This window comes from Pungitius pungitius, chromosome 3, assembly GCF_949316345.1.
Source record: "Pungitius pungitius chromosome 3, fPunPun2.1, whole genome shotgun sequence".
Taxonomy (NCBI): Eukaryota; Metazoa; Chordata; class Actinopteri; order Perciformes; family Gasterosteidae; genus Pungitius; species Pungitius pungitius.
The window spans coordinates 13,710,686-13,734,393 of record NC_084902.1 but is presented as its reverse complement, the minus strand read 5'-3'; the positions used below and the strand labels follow the sequence as shown (position 1 = coordinate 13,734,393).

General features: G+C 41.9%; 1 protein-coding gene across 2 annotated transcripts in view; it reads right to left on the bottom strand.

The window, feature by feature from the left end:
- The window catches only part of nbeab (neurobeachin b), a 171,721-nt gene that overhangs the window by 8,965 nt on the left and 139,048 nt on the right, over positions 1 to 23,708 (bottom strand). The window contains exons 43-50 of one of the 2 annotated variants that reach the window (XM_037469312.2): positions 22,984 to 23,099; positions 20,807 to 20,919; positions 12,866 to 13,006; positions 11,753 to 11,872; positions 8,300 to 8,452; positions 5,918 to 6,085; positions 1,375 to 1,464; positions 232 to 409 (exon numbers count right to left, since the gene is read on the bottom strand). In XM_037469312.2, coding sequence (XP_037325209.2) covers positions 232 to 409; positions 1,375 to 1,464; positions 5,918 to 6,085; positions 8,300 to 8,452; positions 11,753 to 11,872; positions 12,866 to 13,006; positions 20,807 to 20,919; positions 22,984 to 23,099 — 1,079 coding nt within the window. Of the gene's footprint in view, positions 1 to 231; positions 425 to 1,374; positions 1,465 to 5,917; positions 6,086 to 8,299; positions 8,453 to 11,752; positions 11,873 to 12,865; positions 13,007 to 20,806; positions 20,920 to 22,983; positions 23,100 to 23,708 lie in introns of both variants that reach the window. The other variant, XM_037469320.2, reaches the window with a different exon arrangement.

Sequence of the window (23,708 nt, the reverse complement as noted above, 5' to 3'; positions counted from 1 at the left end):
TCTCGGGCCGGCTTACCTAGTAGGTGCTAGTCTCTCACATGGCCAGCTGGCTACAGCTCTATTATGAGTGGTAGGCAGGTTTGTAGGAGACAGTGATGAAGTGATTTTACAGGGCCACTGCTGTGGTAGGTATCACATGTGGTATTGCACTTTTTTTTTTTTTTTTTTTTTACAAGGGCATACGTGTATGCTTGAACACAGCACCTGCCATGTGTGTTGAGTTCCACTCACCAACGTTATTGTGCCATCGGTTGACGGCAAATACGCGACTGCAGGTGACGGTGACCACTGCAGGTATGGTAAGATGGGGCAGGGTGTTAGCGGCAATATGTGTAACTGGCGAATTGGATGGAAACTTCAACACCATGATGACATCCTGCTGCATCTGGTCCTTGAACATGAGAGGACTCTGTGGAAGGAAACACTATTGAGTGGAAGAGAGAAAAGACGGGGTGTAAAGGATGGAGGGACGTGATGGTGGAGGAGTACAAGAAAAGAGGAGCAGGAAGATGAAGAGTAGAAAGACAGGGGATGGAGAGGATGAAAAGAGGAGGTATGACAAGATCGGACAAAAGAATGGAAGGAGCCAATTAGCGAGGGGGTTGCAGGAAGTTCGGACACAGAAGAGAGCTTCATGCACTGTCCCCTCCGGCAGTCAGGGACCGGTCAGACAAGGGCAAGACATGGGAAACTGAGGTGGTACATGCTGTAAACATGAGATGGTGCATGCATGATACACATGTACCAGAAAGATTATGACCTGTCCTGAAAGTAAAGCATTATCATAAACTCCTGGTGTTTTTGAAGATGCATGTATTTCCCCATTGTAAAATTCAGGTCAACCTTTAGGACCTTTAGGACCTATTTACCATGAGTAAAAGCGATGGAGCCAGTGGTGATCCTGAACGTACCCTGAGTTGTGAACCGTACTTCCCACAGTAGTGTGTTGAAATAATTAGGTCTCAAATTGATCTAAAATGTCTTAAAGGGATCTGCCTTACAAAGAGGGAACCATGTGCGGAAAATGTCAACAGAGGGGAACTACTAGGCCAGTAGGGAGCACTCTTCCCTTTACGCCACGCTGTTAGTGGAAAGTAACAACTATAAACAGGGCCGGCAGCTGGTACTGCAAATGCCTTGTTATATTCTGGTCTGTAATGTAAACGAGGGAAACCCTCCGAAATATTTAATAGAGTGGATTGAGGGAATAAATACATATATAAGGATAGTAAGAAATCATGGATATAACAGGCTCGCAATCCATAACCATCGAAGGCTTGCACAGGATGATACACACACACACACACACACACACACACACACCACCAGCAGCAGAGGTGCTGGGTATTCTTCCAGTATGCTAGTGGCTCTCACCAGGTGCATGGCAGAGCTGCGTGGAGGATGTGGCTCAATAAGCAACTGAGATGGCGTCTGTCCAATGCTCTGGATCTGTGCCTCTGTGGCCTGCGGGAGAGAAAGGGGGGAGAGAGAGAGAGAGAGAGAGAGAGAGCGAGAGCGGCTGTCACAATCAATATGCATCAAAGTGATGGGTCAATGCGTTACTTTACAATGCAAGCAAATTCTAACTCAGCCGTGCTTCTGAGGAAAGGGGGGAGGTAAAGGAAAGGGGGAGCACTCCCAATCCGCCTGGGTGCTCCCCCTCACCCCCAAGCCTGCAGAGTCATCCAAGTGTTAGTATGGAAGAGACAAGCCTTTTCCTATTAACATGCTTCAGTTAACCATTCCCATTTCCAGGCGCAGGGGCCCCCACTGCATAAACGTTAACCTGGAGTGACGTCCAGCTAGGACTGCAGCAGGCCGGCCTGTTTTTAGATGTTCTTGTGCTTTAAACAAAGGAGAAAAGCATGTCCATGCATACACATAAGTATGAAACAGAAGCACAAAATCGCACAAGCAGGCCGAAGCAATTTGGCGAGGGTACCTTGATGAAGAATGACTTATTGGTTTTATAACGCGTGTATGGATGCTTAAGATAAAGAAGAAAAAAAAAAAAAAACTGCACATGTCGCCCTGAGTAGTGCAAGAAAGAAGATCTTGAGGAATCGAGCATTTACTGCAATTAGAAGATAACTTCCTTTAATGCTGACAAGAGATCTCCCTTCTCTCCAGTGAGTGAGGAGAGAACAAGCAGTAAGGCGCTGCTGAGCTTCACTGAAAGTGGGGCACACTATGGTGGAAGTGATTGATGTGACTGGAGCCACTTCCACCATCAGAGGGGAGCTTGTAGACGTCCGTCAATGCCACTGTGCACAATGGAACATACATCGCTCAGCCTTTCGCCCGCCCCTCTGACTGTGTGGGTGAGTAGCCCTCATTTTTCTTCCGCCTGTACACACCACTCACAATCAAAAGGACCTATTGGGTAGCACATGCCACGGAGGGAGATGTGGGTTGGGAAGTTTGGAGGTGATAGTGATTCAGGACAGGCCACCTGCAAGACAAACAGTCTGGCCCAACACCCCCTGGTCACTTCCTATCTTCCACAGCACCAAAAAAGTGGGCTGTCCACACGGGTGAGCGCTGTCGCACTGCGGTGAAAGTTTCATGTGAGTTGGTGAGCACATTTGGGAACCATTAGGTGCTGGCCAGTGTTTCTTTACAACGTACGTACGTCAAGTAATAAGCAGCTGACATTATTGCTATTTAAGGTTAGGTTTAGGGTGAGGGTCATGATGTCGGCTCAAATAAAGAAATTTGATACAAACATCAGAAAGACCAAGGAGGCCATGTGGACAACATCTCCATTTTACTTTTGTTGATTCTTTTACCGGGCAGCTGTATATCCCATTCTGGTTGTCTTAGACCACCTTGACACCCAATAATTGTTTCCAGAGTGCAAGGGTACAGACTTGCCCTGGGTGTGTGTGTGTGTGTGTGTGTGTGTGTGTGTGTGTGTGTGTGTGTGTGTGTGTGTGTGTGTGTAGGGGGAAGGGGGAAGGGGTTCTGACTTGTTGAAGGTGAACTCAAGTAAATGTTCCTTCCACTGTATGATCAATACATGTCAATATTTTTCAGGTGCTTCAACACTAATCCTCCCTGAGGTATGTGAGAATCGTATCTCTATCCGAGTTTGAGAGGGGAGCACTTAACAGGCATCAGTTCATTAGTTAAAGTCACTTTAGGCTCTGCTTTTTTTGGCTGACAAGTGACACGTATTGTCAAAGCCATCTGGCAGGTCTCCCCTCCCAGATACAACTGTCTTGCTTGGTTGAGCACCAAACATCCATCATAACACCCCGTGTCTGAATGTCTGCCTTTATGACTTTGTCCGCATGTGATTTTGGCGAAAGGCTTCTGAGGGGAGTCGCTGCAACTCTTTTTCTCTATCTGCTGCTCGGTTCTCAAAGCGGTGACAGAGACACTCCGTGGAGGATGACCTCCCAACAGCATCCGCCAGTGCACTCATGCAATGCAGCGACACAACAGCTCTGTCAGACAGAATGCAAACATGGCCTCGCGGTGACCCGCTAAGCAGCGTGGGATCACGCTGAGTCACAGCACCCTGGATCAGCGATGGCTACTACAAATATGAAGCTGCTCAACCTTTAACCTTTCGACAGGCTCTGCAGATTGTGAAAGCAAATTGCATTCATTATTACATTCTGGCTTTTAAGTTGTTAAACTAAGTATAGTAAAACCGCACAGAAACCACACAGACCCATGCCATTAAACATAAAGAAACTATTAATGTAATTGTTTTGTAATGATCAGACTCACTCATGTGACAACACTGCTGCCTACACTTTTTTTTTGTTTTTTGTTGAAGAAAGGCTTACCTGGATTTATTTAAATCCTAAAGTACAAACAAAGAATTAGCCTGAGGGTGTTTCATGAGTGACAGCCTGGGAGTTGAGCACTTCTGTATGTGGGAGCAGCGATGTCTCTAACAACGTGTTTACCAGTGGGTCGTTTATCTCTAGTGCAATTATCATTAATGACAATGTCCACTGAATCCTGATGCCTGATATGAAAGATTTGTTTCATCAGTAAGGTCAAACATCTAAACACTCACATCACTGTAAGAATATGATGGTGAAATCTATTTAAATATACCACTGCTGCAGGGACTAGCCCCGGCACACTTTGTTGTCTCTGTCGTTTCGGAGTGGACGGCGAGCTCGTTGGCAGCTGAGGAGGAATGGATTCCCACTGATGAATACTTTGTCTTTTTACTTCTGAGTGACGCAGCAGTCTGAATCAAGGGGTGGCTGTCATGTTTTTCAATAAGAAAAGGCTGACAGGAGAAGGATCGCGTGGAAGGACCGCTGATCCGGCTGTGTGCCCAGTGGAGCTGTCATCGTGCCCTCAAACAGGGGCCTGGCTGCATGTCAGAGGGTGTCATCATTTCCATTTGACACATGGGCGGAAATGATCTCTTATGACCTCTAATTTATTGAAATGTTAAATGCTTTAATTGTTATGACTAACACGAGACATGCAGCTTCACCTGTCAAGCCTTGAATGAATCAATACCACAATGTCAATCATCACATTTCAACAGCTCTTAGCGAGACATACATTGGGCCATGTTCCATGCTGCACCTCACTGACTCAGCCATAGTAGGTGTGGCAAAAAACAGAACTGCTCAAAATCTACACAGAAATGTAAAAATGTTATGTCATAATGTTATTTTATACACTATATATTATACACTATTTATATATATATATATAGTATATATATTCAGTTTAATTTAAATATTTCATTTAGGATTGAAAAAATGATTAAACGTTAACTGAAATATCTAGACCATTCTATGTTTCTTTAGGATACTGCTGATTTGTAGTTTTTGGGGTTTAGATATACAAGGTTATACTTTATAAAATAGGGAGAGGAAGAATCTCATCTGGAATGAGAAACATGATTGAAGGTATGAAGGCTCGTCGTAATTAGTGCTCATCATACTAGCATTACATCAGTTGCAATTAGCTTAGGCAATTTCTCTCCCCAGCACAAATACATTCACATGTCACAATCAGGACAACATCAACCGGGCACCATTAGGGAGTCTGAGTAGCAGGCTTCCTAATGTGCAACTGACTAACAGGACTGTCATATCTCAGGTTAACAATAGGCAGGGTGCAACACAGCTAAAACCCCTCATGCAAAAATTCTAAATACAAAAGGCCTCACCTAAATCTTTCTCAAAATGATGAAAACCAAACCTCTCACAATATGGTTTGATAATTAGATCAGCCAAATCTTCTGCAGGTGATTTGCATCGTGGTCACTTGATAAATAAAGGCGCCCCTGGAAGTGACAGTATATAAATGACTTGTTTTGCAGACAGCAGATGGTGGATATCACAGGGAGAGACAAGCTCAAACTGGAAAGTACCACAATGCATGCCAGCTGCTGCATGCTCTGGTCCTCTTTCCCCTCTGTGCAATTAAGCTATTCACGAGCGCTACAGCCGAGCTAGTAGATATTCAATTAATTTGTTAAGAACAAGAGAATTCAGCCCCTCATCTACCGACAGATTGACCTCTGTTGATTGATCAAAGAGCTCGATGAGATTCATTGATCTGATTAAGGGAAGGAACATACAGTATATTAAGCACCAGGAAGAAAAGAGCAAAGCATTCTGATGTAAGCAGGATCTAGATATAATGCAGAGAGATATTATAGGTGTTTATCTGAGAAAGAGAGGGAGATTAAATTAATTTTAAAAAAGGGTGCTAATCTCAAAGCAAACTCAATGACTCAGCTCTGCCACATTCTCTCACGGGTTACATTTGCATGACACAATAATTGATTGACAGATGCGTGATATGAATGCTCCCGGAGCTCCAACACATGCCAGGACAAATAGAGACAGGAAGTTGTGCCTATGGTGGTGAATGAGAAAGGGGGGGAGGGGCGTTGTCTCCATGGCAATGGGTGTGTGTTCCTTACCTCTCTGAGCAAAGGGTCAGTGATACTGTCCAGCTTGACGGAGCCCTCGTAAGTCAGGTAGTGAAAGACGTTGAGGGCACGCACGGCCTCCGGGCCTCGCTGCTTGTAGCCGAAAATAAGGTCAATCCACTGATGCAGCTGACATGACACAAACTCGCTTTCTAGCGCCTGTGAGAGAAGTACAGGGCAATTAGAGGTGAGAGGCATACCAGTATCACACAGCATAGGGGCCAATAGACACAACACAAATTGTACTTCCACACAACACTGAACACAACAAAACACAGCCTACTTTACTTTTCACAAAGACAAGCTACCAGGACATTTTATTCCAGTTAAACAAATAAACATGTTTCACTAAAAATAAATGTTATACTAACAAATAAAATAAACTATATTTCCCCCTTGTAATGTAATCAGCAGCTCAGCTTGAGCCTCTCATCATCAAATTTCTCTGTCTCTTTTCCGCAGGAGGTACATTGATGAGTTACTGGGGAGTGTGAAAAGGAAGACCTGATTTATTATGGGAATATTAGTGAGATAATTGGCAAAATAATTCAATGATGGTAATCAACATATATATATATTTTTTAATGGAAGCCAGCAACGGGGGGTTAATGTATTGTTCCACAGCACGGTACAACATAATTCCTATGCATCCTGGTGTAAGGCTTTGCGAGAGGAATTTACACTCCTCCCCTCCTCCCAGAATAACAGCCATTACCAACAAAGCCGGCTCGAGCACACAGACGCAGAGTTTGCCACAGGGCATATCACTTCAATTGAAAGTGGCACATGCAAAGATGGGAAGCGGGAGGAAGAGATAGGGAGGGAGAGAGAGAGGGAGGGAGGGAGGGAGGGATGGAGGGAGAAAGAGAGGGAGGGAATGGAAAAAGATGAAGAGTGAGACAGAGGGGGAGAGAGATTCACTGACAGAAACAAAATAATAGAGGAAGTGAGAGTGTGGGCTAGCTGGGGATCAGAACAAAAGAAAGAAAAAAAATGGAGGACAATAAATGTAGAGGCTTTGAATACACATGGTCCACGAATGTAACACTGCACGGCAAAACGCATCCTTCAAAAGTGGGAAAATATCCACCGGAATCCTTTTTCAGTCATCCTCTCTCCTTGTTTTGGAGATGCAGACATGCCCTTAACATCTCCCCTCCTATGCAGCCCCACTCCCCTCCTCCACCCAAACAACCAGTATACGAGAGCGATAGAGCTGAACCTGGCAGCATGGGTAGAGCACGGATAAAGGTCACCTACATAAGACCAGGCCAGCTCTGTCACTCTGGCTAAAAAGGTCAAGTGTGTTCCCGGAGCCTGTTTCAACCTGTGGTCCAAAAAAACTGTGGCCTCCAACCTCAGGATACGTAACCTGCATTAAACTGTGTCTTCCACGCAATATTATAAGAGTTTCTGATATTTTAAGAAGGATTTATAGTCATCAGGCCTATATTACAATGCATATTCAGCCATTCATCCCGTTATTGAAAATGACATTGAGTTGAGCTGTTAAAGTGACTCCAGATCAAAAGGGGAACAAGGATTATCTGACGGCCAAAAATATGTTGGATTTCCTTCTGCGTGCTGCTCCTGAAATCCCCCGGGACTAGTGGTGGACCACATGTTGATAGGCTCTCTGTTTTAAGCGTGCACACACAGACGTTCACCCGCATACACACAGACAGGCTCCTGCAAACTGCCGAAGTGATGATTCCCGACATTACAGAAGGTAACACTGTAGGGCAAACTTGCCCGCAGTCCTGTCCTTTAGTGACATCACTAGGGTCAGGGGTACAACGTTAGTATCGAGCGGTGCACTTTATTAGATGCTGCATGAATAAGACAAGGAGACACAGATGCATGGGAAGGTTAGCAGAAGAGTGGGAGATGGATTCATTTGCTGATGTGAGACTGAGGCAGGAGAGCTAAATGCAGAAAAATTACATAACCTGTGAGCAGTTTAGTACTTAAATATGCTTGTTTATGTGTATTATGAATATAAAAATAAGTTGCACTACGTAACAGGATATTATGTAGTCGGCCATATACTGTATTAAATGAAGACGGTCTAGGGAGTGCAGTTTAAGAAGGGGCTAATCTTCTCTGTGCTTTAATGATTCCTCTTGGTGAAAATGACGACCCTAAGAAGCAGTTATTTTTTAATTTATTATCATCATTATTGTAACCTATATTGACAAAGAAAAGGATGGGGAGTCATGTTTTGACAAAGAAAAGACAAACAGATGTCAAATTTGTTTTGTCATTAATATTCAGGTTGCCTTATATTATATTGGGGTAATAAAATGAGTAGTATTATATTCAGGTATCATTTGGGCTAAAGTAACTTCAACCTGACACATGCCTCTACCTTACCATCCGGTTGATACGAACAAGATCTTCGGGTTTCTTGGCCCAGGCTGGCAAGTCCACGTCACAAACCATGGTCCCGCCCTCCCTCATTCCCAGGTGGTATCCGTTGCTGTTGACAAACATCTCCGGGAGGTAGTAGAATTCAGGAATCAGTTCCTGCATTTTGAAGAAAGAAAGAGATTTTCCACACCACAACTTTTAATACTATTATTTTCCCTATTAAAATCGGGCAACAATTCTACAAGGATGGCGCAAGAAACAACATCTGTGATGACAGGGCCATAAAAAAAACGAGAGGAAAGGTCTCTGTATCCCACTGAGATGAGGTGAGAATTCAAGGGGAAAGGTAACACAAACAAACTTAACAGCAGGCCATGAGAAGGCGGTGAGAGGTGCTAGTCCAGTTATTCCAGGCAGAGGTGTAATGTGTGTTAAATGAAACTGGAACTGAGTGGGGTTTTTCTGCTTGGTCTCTGGGCTCTTGTGATGGGGTCAGGACCTTGCAGCAGAGGGGAAGTCAGCTTGGTAAAGGCGCCCCTACATATAGCCTGGTGTGACTCCATACACTGAACAAGAAGCACATACTGTATTTAGCTGTGCTTTGAAGACTATTACATCATTTTTGTGAATTTCTCTTGTGTTGATTGACTACACTTTTTAAAAAGTGATTATATGTATTTAAAGTCATAAATACATATCATTTTTAACTCTTCGGTCAACCATATAAATCATGAACAGCTGTGATTGTTTCAAAACTATCACAACATTTATGTTTGCTCATTATTTTTTTTTCATCCAGGTATTTATCCCATAGCGACTCACAGCTCTGCTTGCTACTACCATGCAAGAAAAAAAACTTACATAGCAATCAGAAATAAAATGGTGGCTTCCTGTAGTTCAAGCAGTCAATCCAAAAACTATAGCATGCTTTGGATAGGCAATTGGGTAAACACCTAAAACTACCGATATGGTTAATTAAGAAACTGTAAAGATAAGGCCTTTGCAACATAAAAGACGGTATGTATACTCTCTGTGATTCTGCAGTCCCCACTCTGACCCTTTATCCTCCTAATCATACGGCTCAGAAAGGATGAGTTAGTAAAGCCTCTGCACAATGAGGCACATGCACACGAGGAATGTAGATCCTCCACTCTGTCCTCATTAGAAAACATACACACAAGACAAGTTAAATACATCTCTTAGCCTGAGATTAAAAAACGGGGCGCAAGGCAGTATTTTAACAGGCCTGTTTTATGAATGCTGTGTTTGTCGGATTCAGTGCTAAAAGTTTTATTTTGCCTATGGGATGAATGTGGTACAGAGCTTTTAGGCGCCCCTTAAATCACAGGGATTTGATAGAACTTAATGGCATGACATGGTTCCGCCCAATAATACCGCGGGTCTGCTGCTGGTAGCGTTTCACCTTCCGCACGCAAAAGGGAACGGAGTGAAGTAGCCATTTCTTTCGGTTTCCCTCCATCTCTCATCCACACACACAACAGGACTTTCCCTCCACTTTTTCATTCGTAAACTTCCTGCCGTAACTCACCGCCGAGCCGTTAAAACTGCCAGCCCTGTTTTCAAGCCAGCCTCCCATGGCAGCCATTAATTCTGCAACAGCATCGTAATGGGCTAACAAGTCAATCACACATGCCTCCATTGCTTTACACTGTGTCACCTTAATGACATGTTCGTCAAAATCTGTCACCGGTGGAGTGCTGCTGGATTCCTTCAGACAGCACGGTGGCAGTTTGTGTATGTGTATGAGATATGAATGTGTGTGTGCCCATTACTTCCAAGGAAAGTTGGTTTATCCCTGCCCATCGTGGCTGTGCCAGCTTAACGTAGCTGTGTGGCCACGAAGAAATGAATGAGAAGTTCAGATGCACCGTAATGAACGTGAGGTCGAGAAGGAGAGGGCTCAGTCGGCACGTGATCGTTTCCATTTGACTCGCTCTTTCAGGAGGTCATCCCCAATCATGGGTTCAGCCTCCTCAGGTCTTGTCATTATGGCTGGAGGAGGTCGGGGGCTAATGAATGGGGAGACCCCGGTAAGAACAAGCTACCTTTTAATCGGAGACCCGATGGCGGGCTCTGTGTCCCGGGCCGCCGCTGACCTTAACCCCCGGACTCTCCGCTCAGTGTCAGTTGCTGCATTGTGGCTATAAATGGCATTTGTCGGACTGTCTCTATTATTCTTTTGACCTAGATTGGAAAACTATCATTTATATTATTTTATTTTAATTGATGCTGAAAATGATTATATTAATCAATCCCCGTTTATTACATAGTATGTTCAAGATGATATCAAAATAACCTAAATACTACGTTGAAAGCAAAGACAAATAAGAGATGAGATGATTTTGAAATGACTATGATAAGGATCACATCAATATTCAACAGTGAATCATTTGTTACAGTGGCAATGCATCCTAGTGTAGCCTCATTGCACCATGAGTAAACCAAACAAGCTCTTGCATAATATTTCCCTGCTTCTAATACATTATGAAAAACTGTTAGTAATCCAGCATTGTCCACCACAGTGCAATGCCTCCCCTAATAGATCACTAACAATCCAATGTGTGTAAAAACAAATGCATGCAGACATACAAGTAGTAGTGAAAGTAGGCTATATTTGTTAACAGGGTGGCTTTGACTATTCAGCTGTTTGCAGGCTCGCAGCTTTTTGCCTCCGTCCCTCATAGTTGGCTGCTCCCCCCCCCGTCCTGTCGGGTAAAAGCCCTGTCCCTACATAAGAGACTACATTTTTAATAGCTTTTGTCATTAATGCTTTATTAATTGCCTGGGGCAACACTACCCGATGCAGGGTGTGCTAGAAATATATGACACTTTGAGGTCAGTGCATATTCCTGCTGCGTGTTATGCACTGGGCAAAATGGTGGCGTATCAGCAGGGTTCAGCGTTTTCGGTGACTGCTCTGTGGATTTGCGGTGGGAGGGCTTTGTCTTTCTCTCAGATACAGCCTTTGTTCAGACTCGTGAGTGCTTGCATGCGAAGGTACAAGACGAGTCTACCTTAGAGATGGTTTGCTTTCTGCATGGGATAAATAAAATGTGCATTTATAATTGCTTGGGGTATTCCTGTAGAATATGGGTCTTTGTGATTCACTGTTTGGATGAGGCATTTATAATTCATTGTATACATTTTTGCAGTAGTATTGAAGCACTTTGCCTGAGATGTGGAGCATAGCAAATGGGAGGCTTGCCATGGTTAAATGGCACATTGTACATACTATATATTCACAATTTTACTTGTAGATATGTTGTGCCACACATAGTGACTAACATTCTGCTTGGAATATGATACATGTCCAACACACAAGAGGATATATAGATAATAGATAATGATAAAATATCTGACTTGGCTGTCTTAGGGAAGGCGTATCCTTAATTCTTATAAACCAAATGTTCTAATTGGTTTTCCTGTGATTCTCACCTTTACGTCATGGGTGTCCCTCTGACAGTTTCTCCAGGAGCGGGCAATGGCTGAAAAAGTTTGGTCAGGATGGTCAAATTTGTTGTTGTTGGCACTAAGGAGGAACGTGGTAAAGGGCTCCTAAAGAGAAAGCAAATAAAGCAATACAAAGATCAAAGTTCTCCACCCTTATGCTCTGCATTTCAATCAAACCATCATAATCAACATAATGAAAATTACAGTATAGTTTGGAATTTACTGGACAATCGTGTGGCTCATAAAAACTACATCTGAATACTGACAACTGTACAGATCAGTCGTTCTTTGTATGCAAGCCTGGGGGAGAATTAATTAGTGTTCTTCCTGAATACAGTAAGCCATTATGATAATTGGCTCAAATTTGGTTTTTCTCCGCCTGAGACGGCGACCATCGTCGCTTGCAGCGGATGGATCACTCACCAGAGGAAGAAAGAGATTGTGGCGAGGAAAAACCACAGAGGCCAATCTAACTGCTGTCAAGGGAGCTCCTTCGGTTCATCAGCTCACTTCTACTAATGATGAGGGGGGATAAATACTGTACAAAGCCCTTCCGAATAATAAGCCAATTTTTTAAACCAAATGCACACCAACTCAAAGAAGCCGTGCAGGTTATAAGGGCCTGTTGTGTGGGGAACTGATTGGGTCAGAGGTATATGCCTCCTCCTTCTCTTCCAGAGTAAATGAGGACAGTGCTCAGTAACCTTGATGGACATGTCTCCGGCGCTCACTAGGTTGCCTGAAACACATAAACCTGTCACAGCAGCCTCTGTAAATCATTACCCAGCCACTCTTTATTTAGTTCACATATGCTGGTTTACTGGCCTGTGAAATGTGTTTTCTGAGCGCCATTGGTCTAACTCAGGCCCAATCAAATTGAGACGTTGAGCTGTTTCCTGTGCAGAAACCGACAGACCTTTAAACTAACAGCATTATCAAATCTGACAAGTGACAATCAACTAATACAGGCTCAAAAATGAAAAGCTGTCTGAGGATGTGGGATAGACTTCGTTCCTACTCAGATGCTTGACTAATTTGGAGATTTTAAACACACTAAACTAATGAGTGTGAAGATGGTTGAAGGAGTGAGTTACTCACTATTCTGACAAGCCAGTGCAAGGTGGAGGCAGCTGTGGAGTAGTGGGAGTTGTAATGACAAGGGGGCGTCTGGTCATCTTCCCAAGTCTCATAACGCTCAGCATAGAATGCTGCGCGCTTTGGATTCAGAGCACCAACAGGCTGTGAAGAATACACAAAGATATGAAGTTAAGTAACTGCAAACAAGGTTTATTCTTCTTATTTGCCTGTGTGAGTAAAACAACGTTTTATCCCCCTCATAGCAAACCTAAAGATATTGCAAAACATACACATTGGGTGCTGTACATTAGAACAGTTAAAAGATTCGAAGCTGAAAACCTCAGAAATACAGTTAAAATATATATATATATATATATATATATATATGTGGGTCAGTATATAACGATGCAAGATAATGCTTTAGCATAAAGTACGTTAACTAATTGGTGATAATGTACATTATAAAAATTGTTTAAAATGTATTTTCTATTTTACAATGTACCATCTGTACATAATATATATATATATAATATGCAAAAACAAAAAACTCAGACTTGACTGCAAGTAAAACCTTTATTGAACTATTGATTTAGCTCATTTAATAAATTTGACCCATTTATTGAAAAAGCATGCAAGTCACACACAAAGTCTAATGCAAGAGGGACCCTGCTTCTTTTTTCTGCATGATCTAGTTTGAGTTTGAAAATGGAAAACATTGAAACAAACCGCATGTGTCATGACCAGTCTTCCTTCTAAATCAAAGTTTAATGATTACGCGCATAATTGACAATCATGAAATAATTATTGGAAATGTGCACTCCATTTCCTTGTGAAATAGATTATTAAAGTGAAAACAACATCCATAGAAAATTAATGTTTTTGCAGTAGCCAGTACCATGTGAACAATGTTTTTTTGTCTTTCTTGTAAGCATTATCATAATTTCTATATATAGCGTCAGAGTTTCCGCTTGTTGACGCGGACCGTTTGCTGCCAGTCATTTTCTAGCGGTTAATGTTACAGTCCAAGCGAGTGGCTGTAGCTAAATGTATAAAAGACTTTAGCAAGGATTCAGCTCCCGTGTTTCCACCATGATTCACAGGTAGTAATGTTTTGTTATGTGCATAACATTAACAACCTTTCCTATTTTAGGACAGCATAAGGATATGGGATAGGGAAGTTAACATGAGTTTAATTAAGACAGATTTGCAAATTCAAAGTCGTTCCCCATTACGCTAGGTGTGGTGGGGCTGGCAGACGGGCCGGGGGAGAGTTCAGGGCAGTCAAGGAGCTTTACTCTGGGATTTGTCCGTCAGACCCCATTATTCTCCCAACCCTAAAAGTGTCCTGTTGTGCTGTCTTCTGTCTGAAATTTACAAGGGTATGGTGGCAGGGGTGAGCAGGATGGCGCGCTGAGGATGGAGGGAAAAGATATGCGCGCCCTCCTGCTAAATCTTGTGGATAATCCATGTGGATTAACCCCTCGCTAACCTGATTTACAGCCAACGCACCCACCGAGCCAAACACTTTACTCAGGTGGGAGAAACTGTGATACATACAACACAGTGCCATTTAATAATGTCAGCAGGAATAAATCATCACTGCAATTTTGAAAGATTAAAATATACAATGTAGGTATAGTTAAGAAAATTAGCTAAATTAGATTATTATTCTGCATTATATGAACTGCTTTATTTGAAACATCACTGAAATATTGATTCATCCATCCAATTATTTCCTAGTTAAGGCTAAACCTTGCATTGCATGGTTAATTATTTAACCGCAGCCACAGTAATAATTTCAAAATTGCACTCACACCATCATTAGGTCTTTTTCCCTTTGGCAGCTGTTTAATTTTCATGTGTTCTTAAGACAACACAATTACTCCCATTAAACATACATTTAGAGGTGAAGAAATTGCTTCCCCTGCCTTTTCAATCATTCTGTCCAATATAAGAGCCTTGGAGGCAAATTGGCAGTCAATATTAATATACCCAGTTCCACTGACTCAGTTAACTGAAGGGAAAGGGAGGCTGGTAGTGTAATCAATAGAAGCTTTTCCAACTGAAAGCTGCAGCTCAGAGGTCAGAGGGAATACAATAAAAAGCCCTCAATTAAAAATGATCTTATTCTAACAGTATTAAAATGCAATATTGTTCTTTTGGCTGGGTACAGTTTGCATGCAACCTCAGTGCAACGGACAGACTCTCTTGGTCATTTTGAAGATTAGTCATATCCATGTGTGGCACAGTGCACATGCCCAAAGCTCTGAGTCAAAATTAAGTGGGGCCAATTTTTTTGATTCTTCCTTAGAATTTAATGGCAGTCCACATCAGTGTTAGCACAATTGAATAGACTGAAAGAGAAGTTTATTGAGGTCTGTGTAGATTTATGGAGTGATAATGGCCTTGTACGTGACGTCTTGGCCCAGCTGGAGCGGGGTGCAAGCCACAAGACGTCTCGCACGCTGTAAAACCGGCGCTAGTGTAACTAATGCCGGTTGGAGCCGTGTGAGAGACCCACCTAGTACGCATGACAGAGGGAGAGCAATAATGAAAAAACAGATGCAGGTAACAGTAATAAGAGCGAAGAATAAGTAAACTATTCCAACAACAGGAATTATAACTTAAGCATTCAAAATGGCAAAATTTTTTGATTTGCAGTATATTTAAGTATGTGACATGTCTATTTAAATAACAGAATTAGCTGTAAAAAACAACCTAAGCTACATTAGCATAGTCAAGAATATGTGATATCAAAAATTCAATTCAATACTAGCTGACATCATTTGTTTCAATGTAAGGAAAAATTACATCTACACTCATGGTTGCCACCAACCTCTCAATCCCTTACTGAGACTTAAGTAACCACTTCTAAAATGAAGCAGCAAGATACAAGGAAGGAATGTGAAGACATGTTTGCTGACAAGTTACATCATTTTAATGATTCCATGTGACGATATATAAATAAAGAAAAGATGTTCTCCTTGTGTTGTTGTGTTTTTGGCTGTGGAAGCATATACACAGTAATGGTCAAATACAAAGTTTTCTATGTGACTTGAAGAAGTAATGCCTATATGTTGTTTTCTTGAAAAGCTGTGTTGTTGTTGCTGAGCCCGGATAATTATACTGCCTGCATGCAGAAACTTTCAGTTCACCTACATCCTTGAAGATGTATTCTTTTTCACAGGTTGTTGTCATCTTAAAGGGAATTTGAAATTGGTAAATTTGTTATATAACAAACAAAAAATTCAAATGTACAAGAAAAAAAAGAATGTAGGTAAAGTGAGGCTAACAAATGGCCAGCTGGCCGTTTGTCCTACAGTACCTACAACATTTGCATTAACGGAGATAGAAGTATATTTGATGTATATAAACAGACAATATAATCCGTTCTGACGGCTTGTGGTCTCGTTGGTATTTAAGAAATAGTTTGCAAAGGGCTGAGTGTTAGTGAACTCATTGTAACCAAACTGTAATTCCCTGTCTCATCAAAATTTTGAGCAATGGATAGTTGTATTGACTCCTTTTGCATTCAACACCTTTGTGGTGAAGTTCTTTTGGATGCGACTTTGTCACCCTGTAGCGGCACAATTGTTGTGATTGTACATTTAAATAGAATGATGATGATGATTATTACCACACAATCTCATATAACACTTAAACTGTAACTGTTTTTCAAAGTAAACACATATAATGTGTCAAAGTATGAAGCCAGTGGCACCAATATAAATGAGTCAGATTGTAATAAACGGACTGCAGTTGGCCTTAAAAGAGATACTACTTCGACAGCATGTTAGCCAAGACAATGAACTATCAGCTTTGCATTATTGCCTCCACTTTCCTGCTCGCTGCTAGTAGAGTTCAAGCATAAAAAAACTAAAAAGCATCATCAAGGTTAGTGCTTTACATCTCCACACAGACTACATACTAAATATATAATAACCTGTATACAAATCACAGATTAAGGTCAAAAACACTGTCCAAACATGAATATATTAATTTAATATATATTACTTTAGTATATTAATATAATACTTATAAAATATGGGGAAAAACTTTAATTTAGTAGCTGTTTAATTGGGATAAAATAATGGTTTAAGCACTTCAGCAGCCTTTCAGTACTTTTATTTCCATCATAGTCAGATATGCTAATACTCCCAAACCAGGGTTTGCTCTATTCAACAAAGAATAATCACTTCTCCCCTTATTCCTGCTTTGCATATTGTACTGTTCACCGGTATACGACAATGAAAACAACTGGTTCAGACAGTTCCACACTTTCTTCCATCCGAGTCCATTTCTCTTCTAACACCTGACCCAGCAACATCAACACAAACTAAACAAAGTATGATCAAACTTAGAGTTGGCGTCACATTCAATCAGCCTCATTTCTGTTGTGTTCCTTTCCAAATGTAGGAAATGAACAGGGCTGCTGGTGAAAGAGTGTGCACAGAGTACTTCCATTTGTTTGCTTACATCTAAGCTACCTCCCAAAGAGACGCATGGTGCATTTTATATTTCAAAAGTAATTACATTACAGTATGTTGCTATGGTGCCCTGTCAGGAGAAGTCACGGTCATTTTTGCTTGCCTTTTCAGAGGCAGGTCTGCATGCAGCTCTGGTCTAATGCAATCAAGTTTCTCAAACTCAAAATAAAGCAGATATACGTCCCAACAGCCTGACTGGAGTGGAAGTGAAGGTGAGGAAGGCGCCATTATGGGAAGGAAAGTGTGGAGGGGGCTTTTACAGCAACCAGTCTGTGTTTATTATTCAATGTGTGTCAATGTGAGAGATAATCCGCTTTCAGTAAGTTCCACAACGGAAGCGTTAAGAAGGAAACTAGAAATTAAAAAAGATTTCAATAGGTGTCACTATTTCAGTCTAATCTCCGGGGTAAATTAACCTTAGCAGTATCGTGCCGGCCCTTTTGATGACATGGATTGAGTGGTGCTTGTGACACCTCTGGCTCATGCGTATTTTCTGAAAATATATTTTACAAAAAAACACATCTAATACATTTTTGCCAATGGGTGAAGACGCAGTGAAAAACCATAGCTGCTTCTATTGCCTTATTATGCAATTGTATGAATTCCCATCACATCATTTAACAGCTATGAGGAAGATTGGCTACCCCTTATCTATCATCTACCTGTCACTTCATCAAGCAATAATCATTAGAATCAAATAAAACACTTGACTGCATGAACGTGTCTGACATCCAAATATGCACAACTCTGGCTTGAGGCAAGGCAATGCGGTTTTCAAAAGCAGTGTTCACAGCTGACTGAATGCCCAACCAGCAGGTAATTGCAGGTGTGTGCAAACGGTTTAGGACAATATTCCTTGGAAGATCTGCAATTTCAACAATGCCGTCCATCAAGTGGCAGTCACGTCAAATTAACAAGTAAGTTCCAGGTATGACTGTGGGAAAGTTTTTCCAAATTGTGCAATGCCACACGAGTATATGAGAATGAATTCTAGTATTACTCACTCAACTTGTTGTACTTAGCTGCAATAACTATTTAGCTTTTTCATTTGCATTGACCTAAGATTAATGTTACAATTTATTGTCAGAATGATGCAGCTAACAAAACTCTGGAGTGGCAGATGAGATTATTGAAATGCAGAAAATACACAAAAAACATATGTAGTTGCCAATATGAAAAACAATGTTTCTGTAGCAACACGTATCAAAAACTGTATCAAATCTAAATCCAACAACACATTAAATGCACTGTCTTCATTATTTCTTTTCTTTCAATCAGATCATTGTTTAAATAAAATGTTGTGCTTTTACTATTGAAGCAAATGTCTTGTGCAACTGTTTGTGTTTGGCACAATGAATATTTTGGCAATCTGGCTTTAGTGAAAAAACAATTGTCAACATAAAGACAGCCTGTGAGGTAAACAACCACACCCACTGGCCATCCACCTCAGAGAGACACACACACCGAACCTAATATACAATGAACAAGTCTCCAGAGGCTGTGCTGCTACCTCTGATCCATAATTGAACAAAAGGGCAGACCAAGCACAGAGGAGAAGTTTGGGGGCCTCTGTCCCTCCCTGCTACACTCGTTGTGAACTTTTGGAGCTATTGCAGCCCTGGGGTTCCAAGGACAACTGTCAGGAGACACGGGCTGTGAACTCATGCTAATAAAGGCAGCTCAGCCCTGTAAACAGCATGGGAGGATGTCACTGGAATACATTACAATACATAACTGTCTCCCCAGGGCAGGAGGTTTGCACAAGGCTCAGCCCTGATCATCCCCCTAACACACACACACACACACACACACACACACACACACACACACACACACACACACACACACACACACACACACACACACACACACACACACACACACACACACACACACACACACACACACACACACACAAAAACACACATTCTGGGGGTCTATCAGTCCACCTGGATGCCCCACAAGCTGGAGCCACCAAAAGCAGACAGGTGCTGAGATGAATGTGGCAAGACACACATCTGGGTTGTCCAGAAATGTCTTACTGAAATGTGAAGAACTGCTCCAGAGTGGTGGTGATGCTCATTTTTCAAATTTATGACACTCAAACTCATCCATGGTTCTTTCCGTGCTTCATGGCACACTTTTTTTTCCACTTCAAAGTCACCCTCCCCTCTCACTACAAAACACAGCACACGCATGCCTTAAAAAACTGGAAATTGATGCAAACTGTTGAGAGCTGAGATGGAAAAGTGATTCTCTGTCTTGGTGTTTTGAGCGAAACAAGAGGGAATGAGGGAGCGATAAAGTGAGAGAGAGAGAGAGCTCAGGCAGGAATGTGACTGTTTTCAGGTCAGTGAGCTGCAGTTTGCATGTGCAAGAGAGAGGGAAAAAAAAGACAAAAAAGAGAAGGGGGTGGTAAACAAGTTAACCAGGCCACAGTTTGTGGTAGCGTGATCCGCTGTCTTTTACTCTCCAATCAAAGGCAGAGCAGACATAGTGCTGGACTTTTTCTCTGTGGGTTAGGGGGTATTAATGTCATTGGGTCTGAGCTCCTGTGATTTGGCAGCGCTAGCACGATTCTCGCTACTGCGCAGCGTGCCGCTTTTTTTTGATGAGCCACATTTGGAGAGACTTTCACTGCAACACGGGGCTCCTTACCTGCTCTTATCAGCCCATCAACCTTCAAATGTCTGGTCCAGGCAGAAATTCATACCAGTAAGTTCACAGTTTTTAAACTTAGTGATGGGAAACCATTGAACATTAATCCTATTGTGTTGAAATGACCATCCGCTTCTAAGTTGTTTAGTAAATTATTCTAAGCAAGCTGCCATAGCGAAATGTGTACCGTGAGTTCAAAATTCTAAAGGCAATGGAAAATGTTTTTGTCAAGCCAATCCAGCAGATACTCAGCAATACTATCAGTTATTTGGAGTTGTGTGTCTATATAGTTTATTTTAGCTCTATTTTGCTCTTTATTAGCTCCTTTATGAAGAATGTATATGGAGCTAAATGTGTGGTGTCTTTCAATTATAAGTAGTTGTGTATGTGCTGACTTTAACGTGGTGATAATGGTTACAACCACATGGCCCAGACTTCCTGAGATCATGAAAATGATTATTGGGTATGCTACTATACAAGGCATAAATAATTATACAATGTGCAAGCCTCGCTCATGCACAAACCAGGAAGTCCCTTTAGGCTTACAGTCAAGTGCAAGTATGTGCTGGTACAATACAGCACTTAGCATGTGTGGGTAGATTCTTACATCACGTATTTGAGATCATTTAAGAATGTCAAAACCAGCATTTTCCACTTCTTCATCTTGTGAGTTTATATTCTGACCATGATTCATTAGCTTTTAAATATAATATTATTTCACAGTGAGGAAATCCCCTGCCTGTCGGCGTCAGCTGCAGCTACTCCCGGTCCCCGTCCCGCTGTCACACAGAGGTGCACGGCCAAGAGGCCTCGGTACCTTTGAGAGATCTCTGAAGTTCCCTGGCAAGGTCAAGTTCAGCTCCTCTGAGTCGTAGTTGGTGAGGACCCAGGGAAAGACCGGGTACTGGTTCAGGTCATTGTATGTCCTCCCTAGACACACACAGCAGACAGAAATCTGTGAGTGATGAAAGACTGGTAGGGAACCAGAGAGGTTGAAAGCGGGGCAGGGCACACTGGAGTCTTCAGTTACATTGGGGAATCAGCATGCAACATTCCAACAACAAGCCCCACAATCTCAGAGCCCTCAATCAGACGCACTTCCTGTCTCATATGGCGTCTGGCAGTGAATCACATAAACTAATGGCAAGCTTTCTTTGCTATGAGGGATTGTTTTCTGTGCTCCACAGGGCTTTTCCTGCCGAGTGTGCTTTTATCAATGGACTGTGGGAATAGCAGGAGGCTGTTTTAAGTGTATAGGGAACATAAGTAGCCGTAAGTTGTGAGGAGGGGATGTAATTTGTGGGATATAGATTCCTTTGGGGGCATGACTCCAAACGCCTGAAATGTCACTTTAATTCTTATGCTCTGACCGGCCAGATGTGAATTTCCTCTATGCTCTCGCAGAGAGAATATAGTTTTCAGATGGCAGAACGTGTCACAGGAAATCCATGGGAAAAGCCACAAGCATTCATTGATGCTCTATTTTTCTTTTGAAGATGACACAGACACAGCTGAGGTCATACAAATCTTAATTCTAAAGGGGAGCAGTGCGGATTTGGAGGTCTAATCACATCTTTCCTAACAGAATTAAATATTTACTACATTATTTCCACAAAAAAAGATTCATCATTTTTGCAGGAAGTTAGTGAATGAAACACTAATTCTTTTACATTATCACCACTGGTGAGCAACCAATAATATCAACAAGTGCATTGCCATAACGAACATTACACATAGCTGATAGAGCTTTGAGGATTTGCAAATGGTACCAACAAGAATGTTAGAAGAATACATTTTTAGATCAATATGAAAACTGCAATATATACAATATTATACAACAGAGCGAAATGGAAATAACTCTTTTAAAACACTTGCTGGAGCAATACTATTTTGGATTTTTACCTTCAAAAGGGTATCAACACCCCTCCAGCGGGGGTGTCTCTGCCCTCGCCTGCACTGCTACTGGTTGGCATCAGATAGTCAAAATCTAGCTAAGCGAGTCATAAAGCTATTCAATGGGAACAATTTAAAGAATATCCAGGGTCTGAGGAAAGCTACAGAGCATAATTACCCAGGTTAATGCTGCATAGTGTAAAGCAAGCATTTGGGCCTAGTGTGGAAGAAGGGTTCGGTGTGCTGCTGGGGTTCGACCTGCTGGTGCTGAGGCCTGAGTTTGGGTGTCAGGATGTTAATAACAGTGGAATAGTGTTTAATTAGAAGACCACTTCCCGTTCGCACCTCTTCCCAGCACTTCACCCCCCGCCTGTCTGCCGCCCCACACTATTCTGACATCCCTGTCAGCCCGGGTCATTACCAGGGATTTTTAATGAATTTTGGGCATGTTTTTCTCTCTGCCTTACATCTAATTAGCTGACAATAATGTATCGAACCCAGGCACGAGCCAAATATAAATATGCATGAATATGCAGCGAGGGGGAGGATGTCACTTCTCAGAGCACAGTAGCGTGCAGTTTCGCTCATCCTCCCTGTTAGTTGCAGTTCAGATCAGAGAGTCGACAACAAAAACTCTCAACTCCGCAGACACACATATGTACGCTCTCACAAACCCTGGCACTAATTATCTGGGAAAGTCTGCGGTGCCTGCTCTTTGCTTCAAACGGCACACTCGCATGAACAGTGAAGTCTGCCGCTATGAGCACCACTTAAGGTTACCATGGACTCTTAAGCAAATTCGACAAACCTGAGGACACTTACAGTATGTTTTCAGTGCCACTGACATGTACAGTTTATTGATTGCGATAGCAAAACTTACAGAGTACGTCTCAAATAAATAAAGGATAAATAAATCACTTTTCAGTGCTTGGGAATTTTTACCAGATAAGGAAGAAAACAAATCATAATCTATTTTATTGATGGCCATTGAAATGGCTAGAGAATATTGTCTGTCATTTCCATATCTTCAGGCCTTTCAAAACTAAGATGGTAGAGTTTCTCTTGGGAATCACAGTATTGTAAAACAATAGGAGACCTTACCTGATATAGTGTTGAGAAACATAAGGTACTCAAAGTTGGAGATCTCTCTCCTCTGCCAGCGCTGGGTCATGTTTGAGGATTTAAAGAGCTGCCGAGGGGTCGCCAGGGAGATGCGCCTGGAAAGTAAATATTTAAAAGACAAATTAGAATAAGAGAAGGGGGTTGGTGTTGGTTACAATATTATAAAACCTATATTCTTTGAAATGTAAAAGCAAAGCTTGTTAACTATATTTGAAGCAATGCTCAAATTCAGAGGATTGGCCACATTGCAGAAAACTGGTACAAGAATGATGACATTTAATAGCTAATAACCAGGTCTTTGTCTTGCACTCAGGATTAGAATATGAGTATATGGAAATGAAAAGAAGGCACAAAAGGTCAAGCTGCAAATTAGAATAATAACAGCAACCAACACAGTAGCATTCTTAAATGCAAAATTTAGATTTAATGAAAGGTAAGTTCATGTGTTCATAGTAAATATACATATCATAAGACTAAGGAAATGTGCTTGTTTTGTAACAGTGTATAATTGGGCCTGTTAGCATCACAGAAGTGGTCAGTGGCCCGGCTGGCGCTCTGCTGTATAGAGTCTTCTGTCAGAGAATTAGGTCAGTTCAGTCAGGGTCAATGCACATCCACTTCAATAAATGGACCAATGGGACTTCAAATGACTCTGCTGCAGGCTAAGCAGCAGAGATGCTCAAACACACAATAGAGACGAGGTA